The sequence below is a fragment of the Vanacampus margaritifer genome, chromosome 5, assembly GCF_051991255.1.
Source record: "Vanacampus margaritifer isolate UIUO_Vmar chromosome 5, RoL_Vmar_1.0, whole genome shotgun sequence".
In the NCBI taxonomy this organism is placed as follows: domain Eukaryota; kingdom Metazoa; phylum Chordata; class Actinopteri; order Syngnathiformes; family Syngnathidae; genus Vanacampus; species Vanacampus margaritifer.
In genome coordinates this window covers 23,782,232-23,806,829 of record NC_135436.1, presented here as the reverse complement: position 1 = coordinate 23,806,829, position 24,598 = coordinate 23,782,232, and the positions used below count along the sequence as shown (strand labels likewise).

The window sequence follows — 24,598 nt, the reverse complement described above, 5'->3', positions numbered from 1 at the left end:
TATGAGTCTATGGATCAACGTAAAGCCAGCATTGTTATCCATGCAGATAACGGGCCGTTAACAGGGTATGAACTTCTGGTGGGTCAACCCGAGGTACTTCACCAGAGCCTAATAATGACACTGCTGGGTGGAAATGCAGTTAAATGAATACATATGAATCAAGGTTAGGAGACTTTTGAGTCACAGTACTCTGATTAAATGTATTGTATTTATTATTACCTTCAGGGTAGCCCGTTAGATGAGCCGCACGTCACTGGTGTCGGTATTCAAAAACAAAACAACGGAAAATTAAAAGCTTAGCAATTTGTTGCTTTTTACTTATACTTGATCCTGTTTGTGTTGTGTTGAGCAAGTATATTTAACTCATTCACTGCCATTGACGACTATAGACGTCAAAAATTCATGCGAACTATTTCTATTTGTTTAACTTTTTTTTCCCAATTTCATTTAATTTTTTTATGAAAACCTAGATTTTTTTTATTGTAGATTTATAACAGATATAAAATTATCATGCGATTAATTACGATTAAACGGCCCTTATTCAGATTTTTTTTTTAATTAGGCCCATCAGGCGATTACATTTTTTAATTGTAATAAAACGCATGACTTCATTTATTAACTAACGATTAATCACAAAATTTATATCTGTTCTAAATTTACAATATTTTTTTTCCTAGGTTTTCATACGCTTGTTAGCAAAAGTGGAAAAAAATGTGAATTTTTGACGTCTATAGCCGTCAATGGCAGTGAATGAGTTAATTTCATGAAACGCTGACTGTGGATTGTATGATACAATTGAAATACAATTGAAAAATTTCTGGCTACGCCGCTGCTTACTGATTTTTATTTGGTTTGTTGATATTTATGGCATGGGTGTGTTTTACATACAAATATTTACCGTATTGTTTTAAACGTACGGCACATTCCGAATTTCCTACCAAAAGAAAGAGAATGCTCCTTTGCAATAACCTGGAAATCCAGACTCAATTATGGTCACTGCCGCCATCAAGCATATTTACGAGGCGGGGAAATACTTAGCAAACAGACAATGGGATGAACCAATCAATGAAGACCAACTTGTAGAAGTGTACGTCTTTTTTTGAAATAACAGATACAGAAAAAACAAATTTGTTTGGTTCGTTTTGAGTCGCGTTTCTTTAGTGCAGAAAGAAAGTGGGTTCAGGTGAAAGCACTTGGAGACATGCGAAGTTTTAAGGTCCTTCAAGGGCCATTCTATTACTATATTTTTTTATGTATTAGGGCGATTTATTGGTTATATACGTATTTTGGAACGTAGCATGGTGATTTAGTGGTTAGCACGTCTGGATTACACTGGAGAGCTCCTGGGCTTGAATCTCGGCTCAGACTTCCTGTCAAAGTCAGCTGGGATAGGCTTCAGGTAATGAGATCAAGCACTAATAAAATAAAATAAATGGATGCATGTGTTGGAGCTTTTTTTGTAACAGTTCCATCTGATTTTTTGAGTTGCAGGATGGGCTGTCTTAAATCCGGTTGTCCCACAGATCCCATAGAGATTCATTTCCCACTTGAGCATGCGTCCCCTTCACTCCGCACACACCCGAGTGGAGGCTTTTCACTCAAAGCCTGTCGTTCCTTGTCGGCGGCGCTCGTGTTGAATAAAAGAGAGACAAACAAGGAAATGAATTCAAACATCCTGTGCAATCTGCCCCGCCGACGAGGAGGAGGCGGAGGATGCAGGGGTCAGACGCTTTTGACTTTATTTTCTCGTCTGGAGGCAAAACACATAACAGTGACAGTGAAACAGCGCGCATTGTTCCTCCTCTCCGTCCTGATTCAGTGCGTGCCAAGAAATGAAATGCAGATGCAATGAAGTTTATACAAACAGAAGAGTGAAGACCAGGCGAGGGAATGTGCGGAAAGAAAGACAAGAATGGAGGAGGTGTACAAACCAAGTGGGACACTGACAGGCACTAAATCATGTTTAAAGGCGACTGCCTCACACTGAGCTGAGGCATGTACGGTATGGGTCTTATGAGCCAATCGGAGCGGGTCGCTCATCCGCCATCACCACGCTCGCAAATAGGAATTGTATACATCGGAACCTCCAAAGCGGAATGCAATCTAATCAACTGAGAAGCCGGTAGACTTCTACTTTCAAAAGATTTTTCCCGCATACTAAATGATAAATCCTTAGACTGCTGTAGTCATTATAAGACGTTTATATACATTAACATTTTGAAGAGGAAGCAAGCATTTTTGTTGACAATAATATGTTATATGCTAATATGGTATTCTGGTTAATATTGCGTTAGTGGAATATGAGTTGAGTAGCAAAATCCAGCCGTTTTTTTCCCCATCTGAGGCGGCGGCCATTTTGCCACTTGCTGTCGACTGAAGATGACATCACTGTTGCTCAGGTCTCGGGTAACAACCAATCACAGTTCAGCTTCAGAAAACAGGTGAGCTGTGATTGGTCGTTGCCTGAGCCCTGAGCAACATTGATGTCATCTTCAGTCGACAGCAAGTGGCAAAATGGCCGCCCCCTGAGATGGAGAAAAATGGATGAACTCATATTCCACACATGTAATATTAATCAGAATGTCATGTTTAGATTAGTGAGGCCACATATAACGTATTATTGTCAAGAAATGTTCAAGGTTGACTTTCACTTTAACATTAACAATGAAGTATAAATGGAAGTTAACCAGTGTGTTTTAAAAATAAATGAAACTAAATCATGCATCACGCTTCCAAACGGAACTCTGCATTCAGCATTAAGATTTGTGGAATATGAGCTAATTAAAAAAATACACCCATTTTTATCCATGGAGGGCGGCCATTTTGGCACTTGCTGTTAACACTAAATGAGATCACAGTTCCTCGCGGCTAATGACCAATCACGATTTATGTTGACTGCAGATGACATCACAGTTGGTCAGGTATCGACCAATCGTGATTGCTTATTATTCGCCCTGAGCAACTGCGATGTCATCTTCAGTCAACAGAAAGTGTGCATGTACATGAGTCTAACTGTAATATATGTTGTCTTTCATGTGAAATTCTCAGACTGAAACACACTTTTTCCATGTTGAGCTAATTTGCATGAGCTCGTGTGTTGTCATGAAATTGTATTTCAGGTAACTCAGCGGCATTTTCCTTGACTTGCATTCAGGTACACTTTGTAAATAAAGGAGAATGTGCTGATATCTTTCTGTACAATATGAAACACATGACTGAATTAAGTTTACTTTAAATAGTGTGCATATGGAAGTAAACCTTCATGTACAATTTAAAGTTCTAAACAGTCCAGCTAAAACCATTACAAAGACATGGGGTAGCAAATGTCATTTACCAGGCTTTGCAACAGCGGGGCAGAAAGAGAGTGAGAAAATGGCCACGCTGGTCTTGGACTAAGCCGCTATCAGGTAAAGTTAATCATGTTAACGAGGCACGCAGGGTGAAAACAACCAATCGATGAGGAGGAAAGCATAACAAGTGAGTCCACTGAGAACAGAACGGCAAGCTTTACGGCAACGCTGATGGTTTTATTTGAGGAGACCCCAAAGTTTCCACGCTCCCCCGTCTCTCTTTTCTACGGCCGTCTCTCCCAAAATATCCAAAACATAATCACTCCCCGTGTCTCTTGGGACCTTGGCAACCCCTTCAAAATTAAAGCCATCATTCACCAGGACACCTGAAAAACACCCACATGCCCCTTACAAACACTCACACACAAAACACAGTCAGAGACTTTTACAGGCCACATCCATGCGAGCCATGAAAATGTCATACGCTTAATTGAGGTGTTCTAATAAGCACAGGAATGTGCCCTAGTTTAACTTGAAATAATACGTTCCGTGGGACATGTGGCCGGTAGCTGCTGCTGACTAAAATGGATCACGATCACCAACCAACGGTAATGAGAACATTTTGGGAAGTTTGGTCACACGATATTTGTCGCATTAGCAGAGTCGAATATACGTACATGGTAAACCCCAAGCAAGCTTGTGGTGCCATTTTGAGTCAAGTTATTGGAGGGATGCCAGAAACAGGCGAGGTTGTGGATATGTGGCCAAGAATGCGGCTTGTGACCAAAATGGTGACCGCGGGTTCAAGTATCCGAATGAGCACTCCAACGGAAGGCTCCTCCCATTTACAACTGAAAAGGAACCCCGGCTGTCATGGCAAGTTTGTTTTTTATTTTGGTTGTTACTAACATAACAATGAGATTCATTTTTCAAAAAATCATTTCCAGTTTAATGCATTTTGTAGAAACTTTAACTTTACGTTCCTAAAGGGACGATCAAAACGTTTGAATGCGTCTGGTGAATGACGAGAGCACGACGTGGGGGAGGGTGACTCTACCGATCGCATGTTGTTTCTTTAGGAACGCTACGGAGGCTTACCTTGCTTTCTTTACAGGAGTTTCACATTGCTCGGCAGAGAGTCTGCCGCCGTTCTATGTTACTACGCACGGAATGCGTTGCGACGTAAATAAATATAAATATAAATAATCAAAAAATAAATATACGTTCAAATAAAGTTTCTACAAAATGTATTAAACTGGAAATGATTTTTTGAAAAATGAATCTCATAGTTATGTTAGTAATAACCAAATAAATAATATAGAGCAAACTTGCCATGACAGTCGGGTTCCTTTTAAAGTCCCTGTATAGTGAAAAGATAATTTGTCATCCAAATTTGACAACCACAAAGAAGAGCTGTTAATAACCGTATTATTTAAGCCTTTATTAAAAATATCATTTCTATCCGGGTACTTTTTTGGCGTGTTATGCGTATTTCTGCAGTATAAAATCTAACCGAATATTTCAGATTTTCTGTAAAATAATAATAATACAAATTAATTAATTAATTATTAATAATAACAATAGTAATAATCATAATAATAATAATAATAATAATAATAATAATGAGGATTGATCAATTTAAGTGGAAAATAATTCAAAATATTGAATCTTAAAAAAAAAAAAAATTTATAAACAATGTGTTGATTTCATCATTTCCATTCATGAAATTTGTTGTGGCCTGACAGGATAGTGTCAGTGTAAAAGGCGAAGTCACTGTTGTCATTGTGTCACTGGTAATATGAGTTAAGCAGCAAAATCCAAAAGTTTTTATTATTGGCTCAGGTCACAACCAATCACAGCTCAGCTTCAGAAAACAGGTGAGCTGTGATTGGTCGTTGCCTGAGCTCTGATCAAAGGTGATGTCATCTTCAGTCGACAACAAGTGGCAAAAGGGCCGCCACCTTAAGATGGATAGGAACGGATGGATTTTGCTTCGTAACTCATAGTCCACAAATGCAACACTAATCAGAATGTCATGTTTAGACTAGTGAGGGCACATATAACACATTATTGTCAAAAAATGTTTACGGTTGACTTCCCTTTTAATGTAGAACCCTGCCCATTATCTACCCCACCACTTCTAATCTTACACACTCCATGAGGGCACGGTAACATTTATTTTGTGGGGGAAATATTATTGAAATATTCATATCATACCGTTGGTCACCCCTGTCTGTGCATGGTAGCCTCCAAAAGTGTGCACACCACAGTTTGAGAATCTGCAGTATATTGTCGGAGATGCCCGCCGACCAATTCTACAAGTAATTTCTGCAAGCCCCATAAAACTTTAAAAAGTCCTAGCACCATTGGACAGAATCTCTCAGTTGAAAAATGGAACTTCATACTAAATTTGACATTTCCACAAATGTTAAAATAATATAGATGAAAAATATGTAAATGTATAGCTGACCAAATCAGATCTTGCACACCCCCAACAGTGTGCGCATCACAGTTTGAGAACCCATGCTCAGGGAGGTGGGGGGGGGGGGGCGTATAAAGCATTTTAACTTGCTTGAGCAGACCGCAGTCCGATGAAACCTTTAATAAATCTTTACAGATCCTGACACTTTGAACCCGCACAGCCCAGCAAGGACATAGTGATGCTAATTTGGTTCTAAAAACCAACACTTTGGGGAAAACAACTAAGTAACAGATTTAATCCTCCGGCACCCCTATCTGTACGCTTCCCACTGCCCCATCCTACAAAAAAATGATGTGATTTAACCTTTATTTAATCAGGCGAGACCCACTGACTTCAAAGATCTCTTTTCCAATGAGAACAGCATGTCTGCAGTAAAGTGTACTGGGCTGGCCCGCAAATAGAAAAACATCTGAGTATAAGTGACTGTGTTAGTTTCTGTGAACCCCCCCCCCCCCCCCAAAAAAAAAACACAGTGTGATTGTCAAGGAAGAAGCAGATTTCCATTAAGAGAGGAAAGGCAAGGATGAGCCATTTTTAAAGGCTGTTAGCAACAAAAATGTGAGAGAAAAACTCCCACTTAAGTAAGAAAAACTACTAAACAGTACCACCCCACCCCACCAGGGCACTGGGGCACCCCCAATAGTGTGTGCGCTGGGAATCCATGCTGTAGGTGTGAAGGGGAAGCCACTACCTCAATCTACAAGTAATTTGCACTGGAATGGCAGCTCTGTGGCCCTAAAAAAAAACTTTTAATAAACCGTCGCACCCCCTAACACTTTTAATCCTGCGCACCCCATGAGGGCGCTGGAATGTAAATTTTATGAGGAAAAAGACACAAGAGAGAAGATAACTACATAAATGTTGCAATTACACTTTTAATCTTAGGCACCCCCCATCAAGGCATCGGTGCACCCCAAAGAGCGTGCATACCATTTTGGGAATGCCCACTGCCCCCTTCTACAAGTAATTCCCACTAGAATAGCAGCTCTGCCGCCCTATAAAACTTTTCATATGCCCTCACTTCTGACAGAATATCTCATTTGAAACGTTGACACTGTACACTAAATTTGACATTTCACAAAACTTGAAATAATAAAGAAGAAAATGTGTAATTAAAGGTAAAAAAAATATATATATATATATAGATATATATATATGAATGTATTTAAAATATCGGTTTGAATAATAAATGATTGATTTCCATTGAAGGAAGCAAAGTATTTTAAGAAAACCCATGCAAGCACAGGGACATCACGTAAGCTCCAAACGGGAAGGCAGGATTCAAACCCCCAACCTCAGAATTGTGAATCCTCCAATTGGTTTGCTGTGTTCCTTCACTTCGTGGTGATACATTCCAAGATACTCCGCGATAGGTGAATGTTTGTGAAGTAGTAATTTTTCTTTTCTTTTTTTTTACTATTAAACCATTACATTTTTGGGCACTCTGAATAACCGAACAGCATATTTGAACAACATTGTGGGTTTCCAAACAGTCTGAGTGAAACGCACATTTCTGAATGCACCACAATGAGTAAATAACAAACTGATGTTAATGGTCTTGGATTTTGTCAAACAAATTTCACCTAAAAAAAAAACATTTTTAACTGGTCCAACTTAGAAAAAAGGCAAATAGCAAGAAAACCTTTGAAATAGCGAGGTAAACCAATTATTCATTCACCAATTAATGAAGTTATATGGTCACAAATGAAAATAGAGTGACACTGCAATACAACAATTATTTACAAATATTTGATTACATTTAATGATCCAATTAATAAGAAAAACATGTTAAATGCACATTTGCTAGTATTTCGCTAAATGCATTTTAATTAGCCATCCATGCTTGCTGGGTGGAAATTGGGATAGATGACATTAGAGAGCAGGCTGCATGCAAGCCCACGTGCCACACTTTGCCCACGGCCCAATTCTACAACCAGTTCCCACTACAACAGCAGCTCCGCCGCCCTATAAAACTTTCAACATGCCCTCGCAACCTTTGACAGAATTTCTATTTGAGGGGGGGGGGGGGGGGGGGAGAGCAGCATACGAAATTTGACATTTCCACCAGGCTTGAAATAACAAAGATGAAAAGTTTGTGCGCATGCAGGGAGACCCGCTCATGCAATGAAATAAAGTGGAGTGCTTCAAAAGGACTCAGTTGGAGCACACATGGTGACACACTCCTGTTGCACGTCGTGAACTCCAGCGGGGCTTTTTGCATGAATCAACTGGTGCACACGCCGCCTCGTGCCACACGGCGTGCACGCCAATACCTTCACGCACGCACGCAAAACAGAGAAATCGGCGGCGGCGCAACTTACCGGACGTGTCGGGGAATTTTGCGACGATGCTATAAACTGGCATCCCATCCGCTCGTTAAACATCCATCAAATCCACTCCGGAGGAGGAGGCGCAAAGTGCAAGTCCGCTCAGTCTCAGTGTGGAAAGCTCCACAAGGCGCAAAATCCCGCCTCTCTCGCCTTTCCTACTGCGTGCACACACGCGCGCAAACGCACGCACGCGCACGGCCAGATTCTCCACTACTTGCTCCTTACAAGCATGTCACAAGCCGCCGAGCAGGAGAAAGGAGCATCACCGAATGCGTGGAAATGATCCATCGCGCTCTTGCGCATGCGGTGCGAGTGGTCAGGTGTGAGGTGCACATGGCGCCGTGCTCCACTTTGAAGCCCCCCCCACCCCCCCCCCCCCCCCCCCACACACACACACCCGGTGAGGCGCTCAACGGCTGGGAAGTACAAACGCGGTACCAAAAAAAAAAAAGGTGAAAATAAAATTAACAATCTAAAATAGTAGGCCAGCATTGTCTGCCTCAAACACACCCGTTTTCTGAGAGAAACCCCGTTCTACTATCTTCTATGAAGCTTGTAACAGATCCACTTGAGTAAAATCTCTGAGTTAATATAGAATCATCAAATATAAAGAATATAGGTTGAATGACTGTTCTAATGACCAAAATGAACTCAGATTGTTTTTCTTTGAATACTATGGCTTTCTCCCTTTTTACCCCAAAAAATGAAAAAAATAACCACCAGGAAGTCTTCAACCACCACATGAGGACCCCGCAGGTCTGTTCTAAAATTAGCACACCTGGAAAAGGACATTGTGATTTCCTAGAAATTGTGAATTTTCTCATTTAAACCTATACGCATAGAAAAAGTTGAATATTGATGTAGGCCTATATGATTCCAATCTAGTTCAATCATCTTTGATAATTACAGTGAGAAATCATTAACCTGTTATTTATTATTATTTTAATAACATAACATTAAAAGTAAATAGAGCAAATGTGTTATTTCACAAGTGGATACCATGGTAGCCCTTCACATTAATCAGCACCCAAGAAGTAGCTCTCAGTTTCAAAAAGGTTGATGACCCCTGCTCTAAATTGTCCATGGGTGCGAACATGTGTTTGCACCAAACTGCTTCCCCAGTATTCCTGGCGGTTGCCAGGGTTACCGGATGCCAATGGCGAGCAACATAGGAAACAAGTGTCACCTATCCGATTGACATCAGCCACTACCACTCTGGTACTCGTAGTTGTGTACACTTTACATGACTCATTATGCATCTGTTAATGCTTTTTAACTGGCTTTTGGTGCGGTTGTGATTGAGCCCTATGAATTCTGCCTAGCAACAGGCCATCAAGAAATCATCATTCTTTGTCCCAACAGTAAGTTCTGCTGGTTTAGCTCATTACGATTCATCTTCAACTCGCAAAATGTTTGTGTTGTTTTTACATTGTGTTGTTATATCTAATTTATATTATGTGCATCGTTATGTAGCACTTCCATTATGGAGGATTTTTTTAAAGAGCGTGTCAGAAGATAAAACAAAGAGCTGTTGGTTTTGTCTACAGCCTCTGGCACAACATATTAATAGCTGTTAGACGATGATACAAAACACTATCTTGTAATTATGTTCAACACAATTAAGATTACCTTATATTTTGCCACTGTTATTTTCCAATGGAACAAACATTTGTCATTAATTACTTGTAAGGCTCTAATAGAAATACTTCAGTTAGCTTTGCCTTTGTTTGTCCTTTGTGTTTGTGTGATGCCGCCACATAAGGATAATGGTGATAACAAAAGAGAAAAGGACCATTTTGCAACATTGGAAAAGGTCTGGCTGCTCAGTACAATAGGGTCAATGCAATAAATCAATTACATACACAACTTACCTTCACAATAGTGACATTCAAAAGAATCTTTGAAGGATGAATTCCCCAAATTCAAGACCCACTTCTTTTTTTCCATTTGGTTTCCAGCATCATTCAGACAGACATGACGTCATCAGGATTTGACCGCTTAGGCCTTTGAAGTTTCTGTAAGTCAAGTGTAGTATTACAATTTGAACAGCGTTGCAAAATTGCAGCCGAGCAAGAAGTTGCGCAACAGCAGCATCCTGAAGAATTCATTATATCTATGACAAATGTTCTCGAAACAGTTCCTGTTCTTGCTAAACCACGCAGTGTAAGACCTGCTACTACCACCAGTCATGATGACACCAAACTCCTAGAGCAGGCATTCGCGCAAAATCTGGGAAACTCAAGGGCTGCACTGGACTGAACAAAACGCTAAGTTGCTTTGACAGAAAAACTTGCTTGGATGAAGAATCTTGCAACACTTCAACAATGTCAATTGGCGAGCCATAGGCAAGAAAATGCTAGAGAGTCGTTTTAAAAAGTGTACGATTACTTTTGGGACACCATGTTGATTTACTCTACTTGAGTTTTAATTAACTTCCATTGACATACAGTGTATGTGTTTTATGATGGCGACAGTTTAAACCTGGAATGACTGAATGCATTTTACATTGCTTACGTAGTGCAACTATACCATTAAAAAAAAAAGAAGAAAAAAAAAAAAAAGAAGTAGATCAAGATGTCAACTGCATTCCATTTGCTCACTTTCCAAGTTTAGCCCCAAGTGGTCTTTGGCTTCCAGTCCTTTTAACCAAGGTCACCCAGGGGACAACAGAGCAATTAAGTGCAAATCATTATCGACTTGCCCCTAAAAAAAAAAAAAAAGAAGTAAATTAGGTCACTTCCTGTGGCTTTCCACACATAGTCACATGCTGCACGACAAGCCCGTTGTGTTGCAATTTAAATCAAATTGAACGTTATTCCTTACATGGGCGTTCTGCATTGTCAACCCTCCCTCAGAGAAATTTAACGCTTACGCAAGCCACATCTTGTGTCACCCCATCACCGGCGTCTATATTTCATTGCGTCTATAACGGAAAATGCACACCCTACCCACAAACACGCGCACAATTTCCACCCATGTGCAAAGCAAATGATAAAATCTGTGAAGCACAACTGACAGCTTTCCAAATCGTGGAGCGTCAACACGTGAAATACGTTCACATGGGCCAGCTGTGCAAAAGCTGTCATCAAACTCTTCATCATTTTTGCTGCGGCGTTCCATAAATTAAACCCCTCGCCCGCTGTCACAGTTGGCCGTTTGAGCCCTGTTCTCTTACGTTTTATCGCCTTGTAATTGTGTTTTGCCCTGGGGTTGCCAAAAAAGTATTGAAAGATAAAAAAATCCTTTCTTTTGTAGTGTGATATTTATGATCCTTCATTTATCTTTTTTTTTTTGTATTGATTTTGTATTGTTTTGATCATAATTTGTTTGTGTGCTCACGGAGGCTGGTGGCAACGTACCACTGGCCTCAGAATGCAAATAGTAGAGTCCTGTTGGTCCATTCCGAACATTTTCCATAATTCACCTGCTAATTTAATAACAAACTACATTATGATTGATTGATTTAAAAAAAAAATTAAAGTATTATTTGGTTTCACTTTTGCCTTTTGGGTCACAACAGAAGCCTTCCCTAGTCTGTAAAGGGGAAATCGCGTAAAACATTTTCTTTACAATATAATGTTCAATGCACCCCAAATTGTCTAATAAACAAAATATTCAGAATAATATTTTTTTTCTCAAACTTAAGAAAATTAATAACTTATAACTAACATGCATTGTGTATATATATATACATATATATATATATATATATATATACATACATATATATATGTATGTGTATATACATATATATATATATATACACACATATATATATATACACACATACATATATATATATATATATACACATATATATATATATATATATTTATATACATATATATATATACATATATATACACATACATATATATATATATATATATACACATATATATATATATATACACACATATATATATATATATATACACATACATATATATATATATATATATATACACACATACATATATATATATACACACATACATATATATATATACACATATATATATATACACATATATATATATACACATATATATATATATATATATATATACACATACATATATATATATATATACACACATACATATATATATATACACACATACATATATATATATATACACATATATATATATACACATATATATATATATATATATATATATACACACACACATACATATACACATACATATATATATATATATATATATATATATATATATATATATACTGTATATATATATATATATATATATATATATATATATATATATATATATATATATATATATATATATGTGTATTAGTGATGCACTGAATATTCGGCCACCGAAAATTAAATAATTAAATAAACTTAAAGCCGAAAGAATATGTCCGAAATAGGATGTTGTGGTGACGCAAGCAAAAAAAAAAAAAAAAACGCTGCAAGCAAGCGTTTGTTTGAATTAAACAGCGAACGCGGGGGTGAGTGTCCGCCTCGTTTCTCGCTGGCTTTTTATCGTGTGAGTTTGCACCTGTCGGTCGCAGCAGCTCCCGGGGGTCGTTGCGCACACCGGAGGAGAGGGGCGTCGCTTTTTAAGAGGGTCAAAATAGTGTTAAATTGTTTGGTCCCTTCATCCTACATGAACTGGGAAGTACTGTACGTCCAAACTAAAAAAAAAATAATAATAATAAAAAAAAGGCCAGACATACAGGAATATAGTGTGATTTTTTTTGGGTGGCGTCACGATAGACGTAGTTCTCCACAAAAACAAAAATGCTCCTCTAAGAACCAGAAAGTAGCCTCCTAACAAAGAAGTAGACACAGATACAGCGCAATTGTTTTCATTCGGACTCAAAATGGAGAAAAAATGTGTATCTCTCCATTAAACCAAATACTATCCTGCCTATTATTTGTTTGTTACTTTAAAAAAAACAAAACTTTTTTTTGCTGTTTGTCTCACGTTGGAATCCTTCCCTTAACCCCATAAACCAAAATGGCACCCTTTTGTCATTCGGTGAAACAGGAAGTGACCGCCCAGCATTGGAACAGACAATCACAAATACAGCGCTTCAAAAAACCTTTTTGTTAACTGCTCAATCTTGGTTTCCGCTCTCCTAAATTCCATGCTTGTCTCGACTATTTTACACATTCCACTTATCTTCACTTTGCACAACAGGAGAACTGTGTGTGATGTGAGCGTGTTGGAGGTGAGGTGTGAGGTTGTTTGCTTGGATCAGGTTCACTCCAGTGGTGTGTTTTATCAGCCACTTCTCACTGGGAAACCGTCAGGGGAGAGGTTCTGCTATCAGCAACAGACGGGCTGCCTTGTTCTGATGTTGGCACACACGCACACGCACACACTTTAATGAGCTAGCTTCTGTCACTCAGAGAGGAACTCTGAGATTGAGCCTTGTGCTGGTCTTGAGGCTGCAAGAAATATAGAAGATAGAGAGAGTAATATGACGAGCACAAGAAATGGGTCCAAGTGCCAACTTCCTCTATAATTCCCTGAGTGATACAAGACACTTCACTCATTTTATATATATGTGCTTTTCAAGAGAGACCGTATTTAATCCCTTCCCCACACTCGCTCTTGTGAGACAGTAGCGCAGCAATCTGGAGACGACCGATAGTCGGCTCGGAATGTAAAGTCATGATAATTCTTCCCAAAAATAAATAGCCCTGCATGAGTGTGTGGTGCGACTGTGGCTAGAGTGGAAAGATTAAACTTACCTTGGTAGCGACATTCATTCTTCTGGTTCCTGTGCTCATGAAGCATCAGCATCTAGCAGGACTCAAAAACTACGATAAATGCGTTCATCACAAAAGAGGAGGACAAGTGAGTGTCAGGTGTTCGAACTTCACACAAGTCCTGCCTGTTATGGCCTTGCTGCTTTCTACGAAGCCACCAAATTGCCTTCATCTTGCAATTCCACATTCATACGTAGAGAACCGTCGCAAAGGAAAGCTTTAGCTTTGCTGTGACGGGAGATAAATCATCGGGTACCAACGTGATGACTGTGTCAAACATTCGCTTCTCGGGGAGACACAAATTTGGTGTTGTCAACCCCTGTGTCGTCCTCGGCCGGTCGCCGGCAGAGGATCCACTCATATGCGGGCCTTTGATTGATGGCACACATCGAAGTAATAATAGTAATTTCGAATCCTTTTGGTCCTCGTGTAGCATTATGGATGCAAGTTATAGACAGCAACTAGTGGCTTTGGTGACTTTGGCCGAGAAGTGCAGTACACCTTGGGCTGCTGAACCTCACATGCATTTTTTGGAATAATAGGGTATTCTCATCATATTCAACATACAGTGGAACCTTGGAGTTTGAACAAATCGGACAAATCGGACTTCAACCAAAAAAATCGGACTAAAAAATGCCTTGGAGTTTGACCTCGGTCTCGGAGTTTGAACATCCAAGCAGAGCAATGCCGAATGCTCACGCTGCGGTCATTGAGATGAAGCGCTGCTCATTTCCAGTCAGAGCGTAAACACTCGCGGATGTGCTCCGTACATTCGCGAGTGCATTTAGATTTTTCTACGACAATTTTCTTCAACATGGGCCCAAAGAAAGACAGAAAGAAAAACATACAGTGCTACGAACCACAGTGGATGTAGGAAGGAGATTATCGCGCCGTTGTAACTACCGTGATTGACTACTTCCGTAAATACTGGCACGAGGACCCCCCCTTAGCTGTTCAACAACGTGCCTGACGTTAAGAGCGCACGCAAGGACCCCCATAGTAACAATATGCCCAATGTAAAATACACCATTAACGCAATGTAGCATTTTTTATCCACTGATGCCAACACACCATAACAAAAAAGGTGAGGTATTTTTTATTGTTACCGCCTGGATCGGACTACATAGCAACATCACGTATGCTATGAGGTAGGATGGCTTGATCCCAAAACACGGACATTCTCGCATCTTCTCTACTTTCGGCTTTTATTGGTTGCTATGTGCATTTATCATTTGTGAATTTGAGGTGAAGAATCTCGGGTTATTTTAAAACCAAGTTACCTAGTTTCCCGATCATGCTAGCTACTAGCGCTAGCATGTTGCAACAAAAACAACATTGTTGATTCATCACCTATTTCCGTACACTTTAACAACAATTTCAACTTTTGAGCTGCTGGGAAAGCAAAATAGAGACCTTAAGGATGGTATTTGGAGAAATCTAAAAATCAAACATCTTGACCACCAGATCAATTTTTAGCCTGAGCTAGCGTCTCACATATATCACGAATGCATTATGGTAAAAGCTTTTTTACCATCTTACAATGACACTTACCCTAATCAAAATGGTCAGAACACACTTTGGTAGACTTTGCTAAAACTTTGCAATTCCGGACACTTTCTTAGGCTGTTCCCATTCGACATTCCATGGACCCGTGAACGGTACACAATGTGGGGCACATGACCTCATGTGAATACTATGTATACTTTAATTGGGGGTGGGGGCAGGGGTTGCCTTCGGGCCGGTTGGAGTTAGACATAAACTTAGAATAAATGGATAGACAAACCCTAAATTAGGGTAACGGTAACCCTAACTCCTTTTAAAAATGGGCAGAAAAAAAAAATGGGCAGAATCGGCAAACGCCATCCAGAACTGTCTGAGCTGAGATTGAAAAGCAACTTCTAAATTCATTTTCACATCCCGTTGACTGCTTTAGTAAATCATCCAAAACCTGGTGTTCCGTTCAGGAGATCAGCATCTTATTTTCTCGCCAACAGGTAATGCCGATGTCCGCAGCAACCGCTGTAACCGTTTGCCTCTTAGGTGCTGACAGCTGGGTGTCAAGCAGGTCAATGCGATTACTACAAGACTAGCTCAGTGTGATGATGATGTCGAGGCTAATAGAAATTTTACGATCCCAGTTCATTCAGAGTACAAGTAATGACTTGCTATTGTGCCAAATGCCAAGGCTAACTTCACGCTGGTATTACGAGCGTTTCTCCCAGTGGCTGGCCAAGGTCACAAAAGCTTCTTTGTCACATGATCCTTGGAGGTTCGAAAGCAGAGAGTGAGTGTCAACACTCAAGAATTCCTACACACACTGTTCAGATAAGAGACCGCCAGATCTCCTTGTAGATTTGCAGCATGTGCAGAAACTTTTACAGTGTTGATCTGTACTGTGCACCTCAACTCCCCTCTACTTCTCCTCCCACAGGACATCATCAGTGCCTGTATGTCTGTATGTTTCTTGATCCAGTTGCAACTTCTATCCTGGGACCACCTGACCAGCTGTCTCTCCCGCCAAAATGTTTCCATTTTCAGCAACCTATCGTGTATTATGTGAATTCCTCTTGGGATCAATGATGTATCCAACTATCGAGCTACTGTAACTTGACAAATAGTGTTAGGGGGTATTTACTCGGCCGTAGATTGCAGCTACTAGAAGGTAGACCTTTATTTACTTCTGGTAAAGTAGATTCCAATTCATGCCAAGTGATTGAGGTGTTTCAAAAAATGCAGAAATACAAAGATCCAATCAAAGAGCTTCCCAGTGCATAAACAAAGACGCGCGCAACAATGTGGAGCGACCATGTCATGGTCTACTGGAGCGCTAATCGACTCTGCATAAAGGAACATCATTAATTAATTTATTTGAAAGCTTAAGTACATAACTCGGTAGATGCTGCTGCTTTGGTCAGCAACAACGTTCTAATTGCCTTTTTTTATTTGACCATTTATTTATAAAATGTTTTTAATTAGTAGATTAACACCTTAGTTGTTTATAATGGGAACTCCAGCAAGCCCCTGGCCATTAATTTTCAGAATTTTCCACCATCTGTCTGTGGATGTGACATCATGTGTGCATTGTGTATGCGAAGAAGGGAAAATGCAGTTTCATTTTTCGGCCACAGGTGGCAGTAGCGATTCGAAATAAAATGTTCCTCTGTTTAGTAGCATTAATTGATTATGTGGTAACAATAGCATTTAGAAACTGGGTATGATTATCCAACGACAGCATTTCATCCATACATGTGACTGAATCCACAATAGAATAATAATAAATATGCCAAATTAACATCCCTCCTAAGGAAGATTTTTGAAATTCTCTTGCTTTGGCATAACAATCGTACCTACTCCCACACTTTAACTGGACCTCTCCCTGCATCTCTCCCAAAGTCATCTGGGGGTAAATTCAAGCTCACCCGCAACCATAATGAGTTACAAGGGCTGTAGAAAATGATTGGTTGTTGCTATTTTACTTTATTGAAATTTTTTTACAAGCAGGATTACAAACTACTATTTCCTACTGATGTGAACTTGAAAAGCCAGAACAAGAGGATTTTATGTCATAGTATAGTTGCTATTAACATTATGACAATTGTCCACATTTTTCCTTCATTTCTTAGTGAATAAAACATGAAGCGTAATGACAAAATTCAGACATGTGGGAGACGGGCATCGATGAAGGCGTACAGGGCGATTCAGCCTCGCTTTCAACATTACACAGAATGTGAGCGTGTGATGTTGAGTAATGGAAGCCCAGCGACATTTACTCTTTGCTTTATAACCCCCCGGTGGCAAAGCACACTTGCTATTTATAGTGAAGCTCAAAAGGAGGGAAGACTTTTCTTTTTAAAGGGAGCCAAACTGCTCATTTCAGAGTCAGCTGGATGGGGACGATTCAAAACACACGAGATGAGGTTTGATGAGGAGATGTTACACGTCAGATGCTCTGTGTGTGTGTGTGTGTGCGTGCGTGCGTGCGTGTGTGTGTGTGTGTGTGTGTGTGCGCGCGCGCGCGCGACTGTGTGTGTGTTTGTGGCGACGGGAGCCAAGCTGGTGCACAGATGGCTGCCAAGAAACCGATCACTTTGGCATGTATTTTAGAGAAATATAGGTAGCAGACCCCCCCCCCCCCCCCGCCAAAATGCGTATGTCACATGACATAATGCTGCATGTCTTCTTCTAACAAATGTGACAATTTACTTCCCAAAATGCTGCCAGCATTAAAGTGGCCAATTTCTATCAGTCTCAGTATGCTTAATCCTTCAGAGAAGCATTTAAATGAGCCCAGGAGGAGCGCTAATGGGGCCTTAATGAAAACCTCCACCCTGCTCATTAAAGTAGGCATACACAAACAGACACATGCGCGCGCACACACACACGCACGCAAATATCAGACAGAAAACAAATATACAGAACGTGCACAGGCCACTGTGTTTGTCACATGACCTGCATTATGCTCTCCTTTCATCACCTCCACTTTAGCGCATCCTGTCACAGGCTAGCAAGAAGCCAAATGCAGCGGTCGCCATGGCAACTTGTTAAAAACCATCCCTTGCCGCACGCAACTTTGATGTGGATGGGTTTCCCACTAAGGGTCATATGTTGTACTATTTTTGAGTTCATCTACATGTGTGCGTTATATACACTCTGGGTGCTGGTTAAAAACCAGATAAATACAAAAAAGCACCAGCATTAGTGTCTTCTGGAATGCTAATTGTCAGCACCGCGGCACATCGGATCATGTTTAATTTTACGCAGGGAACTTATTTACAACATGCCATAAAACAACACTTTAGAGACTTATGTGCTCCTGTTTTGGTTAGCAATCAAGTTGAAGCCTCGCCCGCTAACTCCTTTTTGACAGTGTTTGAACAATAGCCTCTTAGAACTGAAGTTGTTATTTCTACCACCGTCTTTGTGTTGGGCCCCGTTAGGGGAAAAAACAATTATTTTAGCAAACGCAACAACACTTTACTTTTAATGAAGAAACTGTTTGCTACGGTTCATGTGATACACAATAGACAGATGTTGGTTGTTTGTGCGCCCACACTCAGTGTTTGCCATCCTTTTTCTGCATAAATATATTCCACTAGTCTTCATCGTTAGACTTTGACGAGCCTTCTGCTTGGCCGCCTCCTTTCTTCCCCGGCGTAATTGATTCCATTATGCCGGGCGAGCCGAAGGAATTCATCGTGATGATTAGTGTGACGCAGGCTGTGGCGATGGAGGGTCACAGTTCACAGATGGAGGTGAGCCCCTCATCCCTGAAAAACCAGATCTAATTTGCCACATTTCTTCACATCTTGTTGATTGTTCCTCAACACAGCTGTGACTCAGCTGGAGAGCTTAATCTTGTCCATCCTTACCTAACAGTTTCTGGCAAACAGGTAGGAGTCTTTGAAAAGCACAAACTCGGATTATGTTCATTTAATAACAGTACGCCAAAACTGTGCGGATGCTGCTTTGAGAGTCACTTGCAATATTGCCACAGTGCAACAAGGCCATCTAGTGGTCAGTCAGAAAATCGGTATTATTATTATTAGTAATTTTATTATTATTATTTTTTTTTTATAACTTTATACTTTCATACTTGTTAGAGAAACTTGTTATAATATTTTGTACACTGTGTACTTCTAGAATGATTATTTATTTATACATTTATTCAAGTTTGTAAGAATTGTATGGCTCAAGTAGATGCTAATTTACATTTTCAACCATTTTTAACCTTAATTAAAATATGAGAAAATACATGTGGTCTAATGAGTAACAGATGGTGCTTGACTTATCATGCACAGAGATGGTGCTACATTGGGGTAGGGGGTGTTTTTTGCCCCTTTAAAAATACAGGTATAGGTAACTCCGTTCAAGCCGTCCAGAATTGTATTTGATATTTCTAAAATCCTTTTATGTATTTATAAATTATTTTCTTAAGCCCCCCTTTGGTCCCGTGCCTGACTATACATGTCAGAAATGAGACATGGGATGAATACAAAAAGAAAAAAGAAGTAATCCACCATTTAAATAATTTAACTCAGGGCAACCTGACATTTTTAGCTAAAAAAAAAAACTTGAGGTAAACTAATTGATTAAGGTGAGGCAAGTCAGTTACTTCCAGTGGTTGGTTGAAATTAAATTGATTTAAGTTCACGTCATTAGTGACAACTACAACTATTAACTGCATGTCTTCATACTTGCTCAAATAAACATTGTGATCTGGTACGCACATTCAATTGCAATATTGATTGTTGATCAAGTACAATGTGAATATTGTTGGAGAGCTATTTATAGTGCAACAATTGTATATCTTCATTAAAATGTTGTGAATTAAAATGGGCCGGTCTGAGCCATGAAACTCCAGGGCTGAAAATTAGCGTCATTCACACAAGCAATATATAAAATGGATGGATGTGTTGTTTGTATCAGTGCAAGTGCCCTCTGATTGGCTGCCTTTTACTTGTTTGCCTCTTGTCCAGTTTGCAAAGGTCCCAGCTCATCTACGACCCTAATGAGAACATACACCAAAGATGATACATGAAATATGTCCTATCTGGCTTTTTTTTTGCAACAGTTGGTCAATTGGTGAGCTATTTTTTGTTGCAGCATGAAATATAGCCATAGAGGAAGAGTGAATTGTGAGCATCTCTTTGTACCTGCTGCACCCATGGGAGCACCTAAGATAAATTCACAGCATTGAAGTTGTTTGTCTTCATTTCCTTACTCGTTTTTTTTTCTCTCCCCCTTTTGCTGTCTTTGATGTGCATGTAAAATATTTTTTAATTAATAATTGAAGCAACTAAGAATAATAAGTGCAATGTTCTAAAATGTGCTGTGCTGAACTGCGTCACCAGAGGCCACTGAGCAAACGCTAAAGCTACTGTACAGGATATTATGCATTATGCAACATGTCGTAATAAGGAGTACCAAAGGTAACTCAGTTTGTCATCACATACAAAGCTGCTGACTTTTTTTTTTAATTCACATCTGTGTATATATTACGCATAGTATAGTATTCTGTAATACTGTAGTGTATATTTTTATACCTCTATAGTTGTCTATTAACTGCTGATGGTTAGTATTGCTGGTGCTTATTATTTTTAGGGTTAAAAAATGAAAGAGCTGTGAATATTTTCCGGATGCATTGTAGGCTATACTACATCGCTTTATTCATGTTCAGCTTGCCATTCACATCTGTACAAAGTGTATTATGTTGTATTCATGTACATGCCACAAAGACTGCTGCTCTCATTCTCTGATGTAAATATATTATGTGCTATACATGGATTATTCATTCTTTGATATGAACCGGAGCAGCTGGGCACATGGACTGGTCGCCAGCCAATCGCTAAGCAAATATGGACAACCATTAAAATTCAAATTTTCAACTAAGGAAGTCAGAGTAGGCTACATGTGGAGAACAAGTCAACTCCAAGGCAAGATTCGAACCCGGAACCTTTCGACTGTGACGTGCTAATCATTACACCACCATTCTGCCACTGCAAGACTCGTGAGTTTTTACTTAGTATCTTCACCGTTGCTTTGACTTCAATTTTAAGCCAACGTTATTGTAAGATTTATGAGACGTGTCAGGGTAGGATGTCGGTAGTTGTGAGATCAAAAGTCTTCCTTCATTAATTTTAAGTTTTTGATTGGATTAGACTTCAGTAAGTGTTTATTGAAGTAGACAGTGCAATGAAAGTAGATACAAGCAAGTAATGAGGATGTCAGGTTTGAGCATTCGACCTGATTTAATGCGTCATTAAAAAAAAAAAAAGTTAAGGAAACAGTTTGGTGAACAATTTTAGCTGGTGTTAAAGAACATCTGGATGTGTTTCAAGCTGCAGAATGACAATTACATTTGACTGATTTAACTTTATTGAAGGGATTCATTTCACTGCAGCACATTTGACTGCTTTTGCGTCACACTGGGAGGCAAAATCAAATCAGAAGCAATTAATGTGTTTATTTTCGACCTTTAGTAATACCTCGGGTTTTATGATGGTATTTCCTCTTACATTAGCTTATTTATCTCATATCAATGTATTTATTTTTATTGAGTTTAATGCCTTGGTCTGCGAGAGCAAGATAGACTTTTTCATTTAATTATTCATTTATTTACTTTAATGCCTTGTGTCTGTGGGAGTTAGTTGGATTATTGTGTTTAATTTAAAGAGATACATTCAAAATGTAGCTATTTGTATTAGCCACTTTTAATAATAAAAAATAAAAAGTTGATATTTTGCCTATAACTAATTTGATAACGTCATTATTTTTCATGTACACTTAATACCTTTAAAAGCACATTTTGCCACTTGCTGTTGACTGAAAATGACATCACAGATGCTCAGGTAAAGGCCAATCCTGGCTCATCTGTTTTCTGGGTTTGGTCATGTGACATTTGCAAACTGAGCCATGATTGGTCATTACCTGACTTTCAGTCAACAAGTGGCAAAATGTGTGTGTGTGTCCGTGCGTTTTGTTTTTTTTAAGCTATTGGAGGGGAAGTCAACCCCCAAATTTTCCTTCACAATAATATGTTCTATGCAGCCTCACGAGTCTAAATAAGGTATTCTTATTGCATTAGTGGAATATGACTTGAGCAGCAAAATCCAGCAGTTTTTAGCAGTATCAGGGGGCGGCCATTTTGTCACTTACTGTCGAGTGAAAATGACGTCACAGTTGCTCAGGTAACAACCAATCACAGTTCAGCTTCAGAAAACAAGTGAGCTGTGATTGGTCGTTGCCTGAGCCCCGAGCAACTGTGATGTCGTCTTCACTCAACAGCAAGTGGCAAAATGGCCGCCCCCTGAGATGAATAACAATGGCTGGATTTTGCTTCATAACTCTTATTCCACAAATGTAATATTAATCAGAATGTCATGTTTTGACTAGTGAGGTCACATATAGCATATTATTGTCAAGAAATCTTTATGGTTGATTTCCCCTTTAATTGTGTATGAAGAATAATGAAGTGGTCAAATTAATTATAGGCAAAATATTAACTTCTTACTGCTGAAAATGACTAAATGAGTCAAGTATTCCTTTAAATCGACTTTTTTTGTGTTATTCAGCTACATTGACAATTATTGATTGACATTTTTTACGGCCAGGTTATATATACCAACTAACACGTTTTACTTCCTCACATTGCACACCCATGCACACACACACACACACACACATACAAACTAGGCCACCTTGCAGTGTAACTCTGGGATCAGCTGGTACGTGCGTTTTCATGTGTTCGTGTGTACACCCACGAGAGCTGCATTTTGTCCTCTAATGTTCCCCGCTGCGTCCCTGTGGCTCCAGAGAGAGAAGAGTCATTAGGCGGCCTCTCAGTCACTTAGCCCAAACTCAATTAGCCGGCCACAAGTCAGAGATGTTTACGCACTCATGTTTAGGATGCTTTCCCGCAATGTAGCAGCTCCTATACAATGACATCATTGAGTATAGTAGAGGCGTAGCGGACTTTACAAGTGTGGCCTGTCATTGCGCAGATACTAGTACTCCATAAAAAGCAGAATACAAGCTTCCTATTAAAAGGGTGAACGCTCATGAACCTTGTGAACAAACATGGTGGTCCTTCGTAGTTGAAAATCCTTGAAAAGCTCATGGAGGGACAAAACAAGGACACACAATGACATACACACACACACAGGCTGACTTGGCCTAGATGTAGTGTAAACATCTGTTCAGTGGAGTTAGGTAATTTCCAAGTTGTAAAATCTTATCTATAAAGAATTTTGTTGGCAATTTGGGTTTGAAGAAGCCATTTCAAGGTGAATCCAGGGACTCATTTTGCCATACAGTCCTAAAGTAATTTGTCCAAATGATCCCCAATTGGAAGCGGGTATCCTACACACACATGGAGATGCGATATTGCCAAGTTTTTTTTGCCAGTGACATCTGTTGTGGGCTAAGCATGCAAGATTGATGATTATTCTAATGATTCATGCATGGAAAGGGGCAGTGCAGGACATTTAATTGCTGCTGGCAACTTTAGATGAGACCTATTATGCATTTTTTTGTCCACAATTTAAAAGAGCTCCCACAAGTGTCTTAAAGGGGAAGTCAACACCCAAAATTTCATTTAACAATAGTATATTCTATGCAGCCCTGCTAGTCTAAATATGGTATTCTGGTTGATATTGTGTTAGTGGAATATAAATTTAGCAGCAAAATCTAGCCGTTTTTATCCATTTCAGGAGGCGGCCATTTTGCCACTTGCTGTCGGCTGAAGACGACGTCACATCAATTTTGCTCAGGTCTCAGGTAACAACCAATAACAGCACACCTTCAGAAAACAGGTGAGCTGTGATTGTTTGCTGCCTAAGCCCTAAGCAACATTGATGTCATCTTCAGTTGACAGCAAGTGGCAAAATGGCCGCCCCATGAGATGGATAAAAATGGCTGGATTTTGCTTCATAACTCATATTCAACAAATGTGATATTAATCAGAATGTCATGTTTAGACTAGTGGTCACATATAACATATTATTGTCAAGAAATGTTTAAGGTTGACTTCCACTTTAATAAGATAACTGTGAATGTTTTCATCAAAATACCCCAAACATTAAGAACTGTGCCTATTTGACATTGAGAGTAAGAATCAAATGCTCCAGATCAGATTCTTATAAATTATAATATTGTAGTCAGAAATGACTCCTGTCCACCCTTTGCTACCACATAGCTCTGCCACTGAGGTTTATTGATTCAGTTTACCTTCTATATTGTAAAT

The 24,598-nt window shown here is 39.4% G+C and overlaps 1 protein-coding gene across 3 annotated transcripts in view; it reads right to left on the bottom strand.

Annotated features, from left to right (window-relative positions):
- LOC144052394 (neprilysin-like) overlaps positions 1-24,598 on the bottom strand; it is a 72,792-nt gene that overhangs the window by 34,495 nt on the left and 13,699 nt on the right. The window contains exons 3-5 of one of the 3 annotated variants that reach the window (XM_077566412.1): positions 13,840-13,908; positions 10,703-10,805; positions 9,974-10,117 (exon numbers count right to left, since the gene is read on the bottom strand). In XM_077566412.1, coding sequence (XP_077422538.1) covers positions 9,974-10,049 — 76 coding nt within the window. In that variant the 5' untranslated portion in view covers positions 10,050-10,117; positions 10,703-10,805; positions 13,840-13,908. Of the gene's footprint in view, positions 1-8,093; positions 8,410-9,973; positions 10,118-10,702; positions 10,806-13,839; positions 13,909-24,598 lie in introns of those variants that run through there. The other 2 variants (XM_077566411.1, XM_077566413.1) reach the window with 2 other exon arrangements.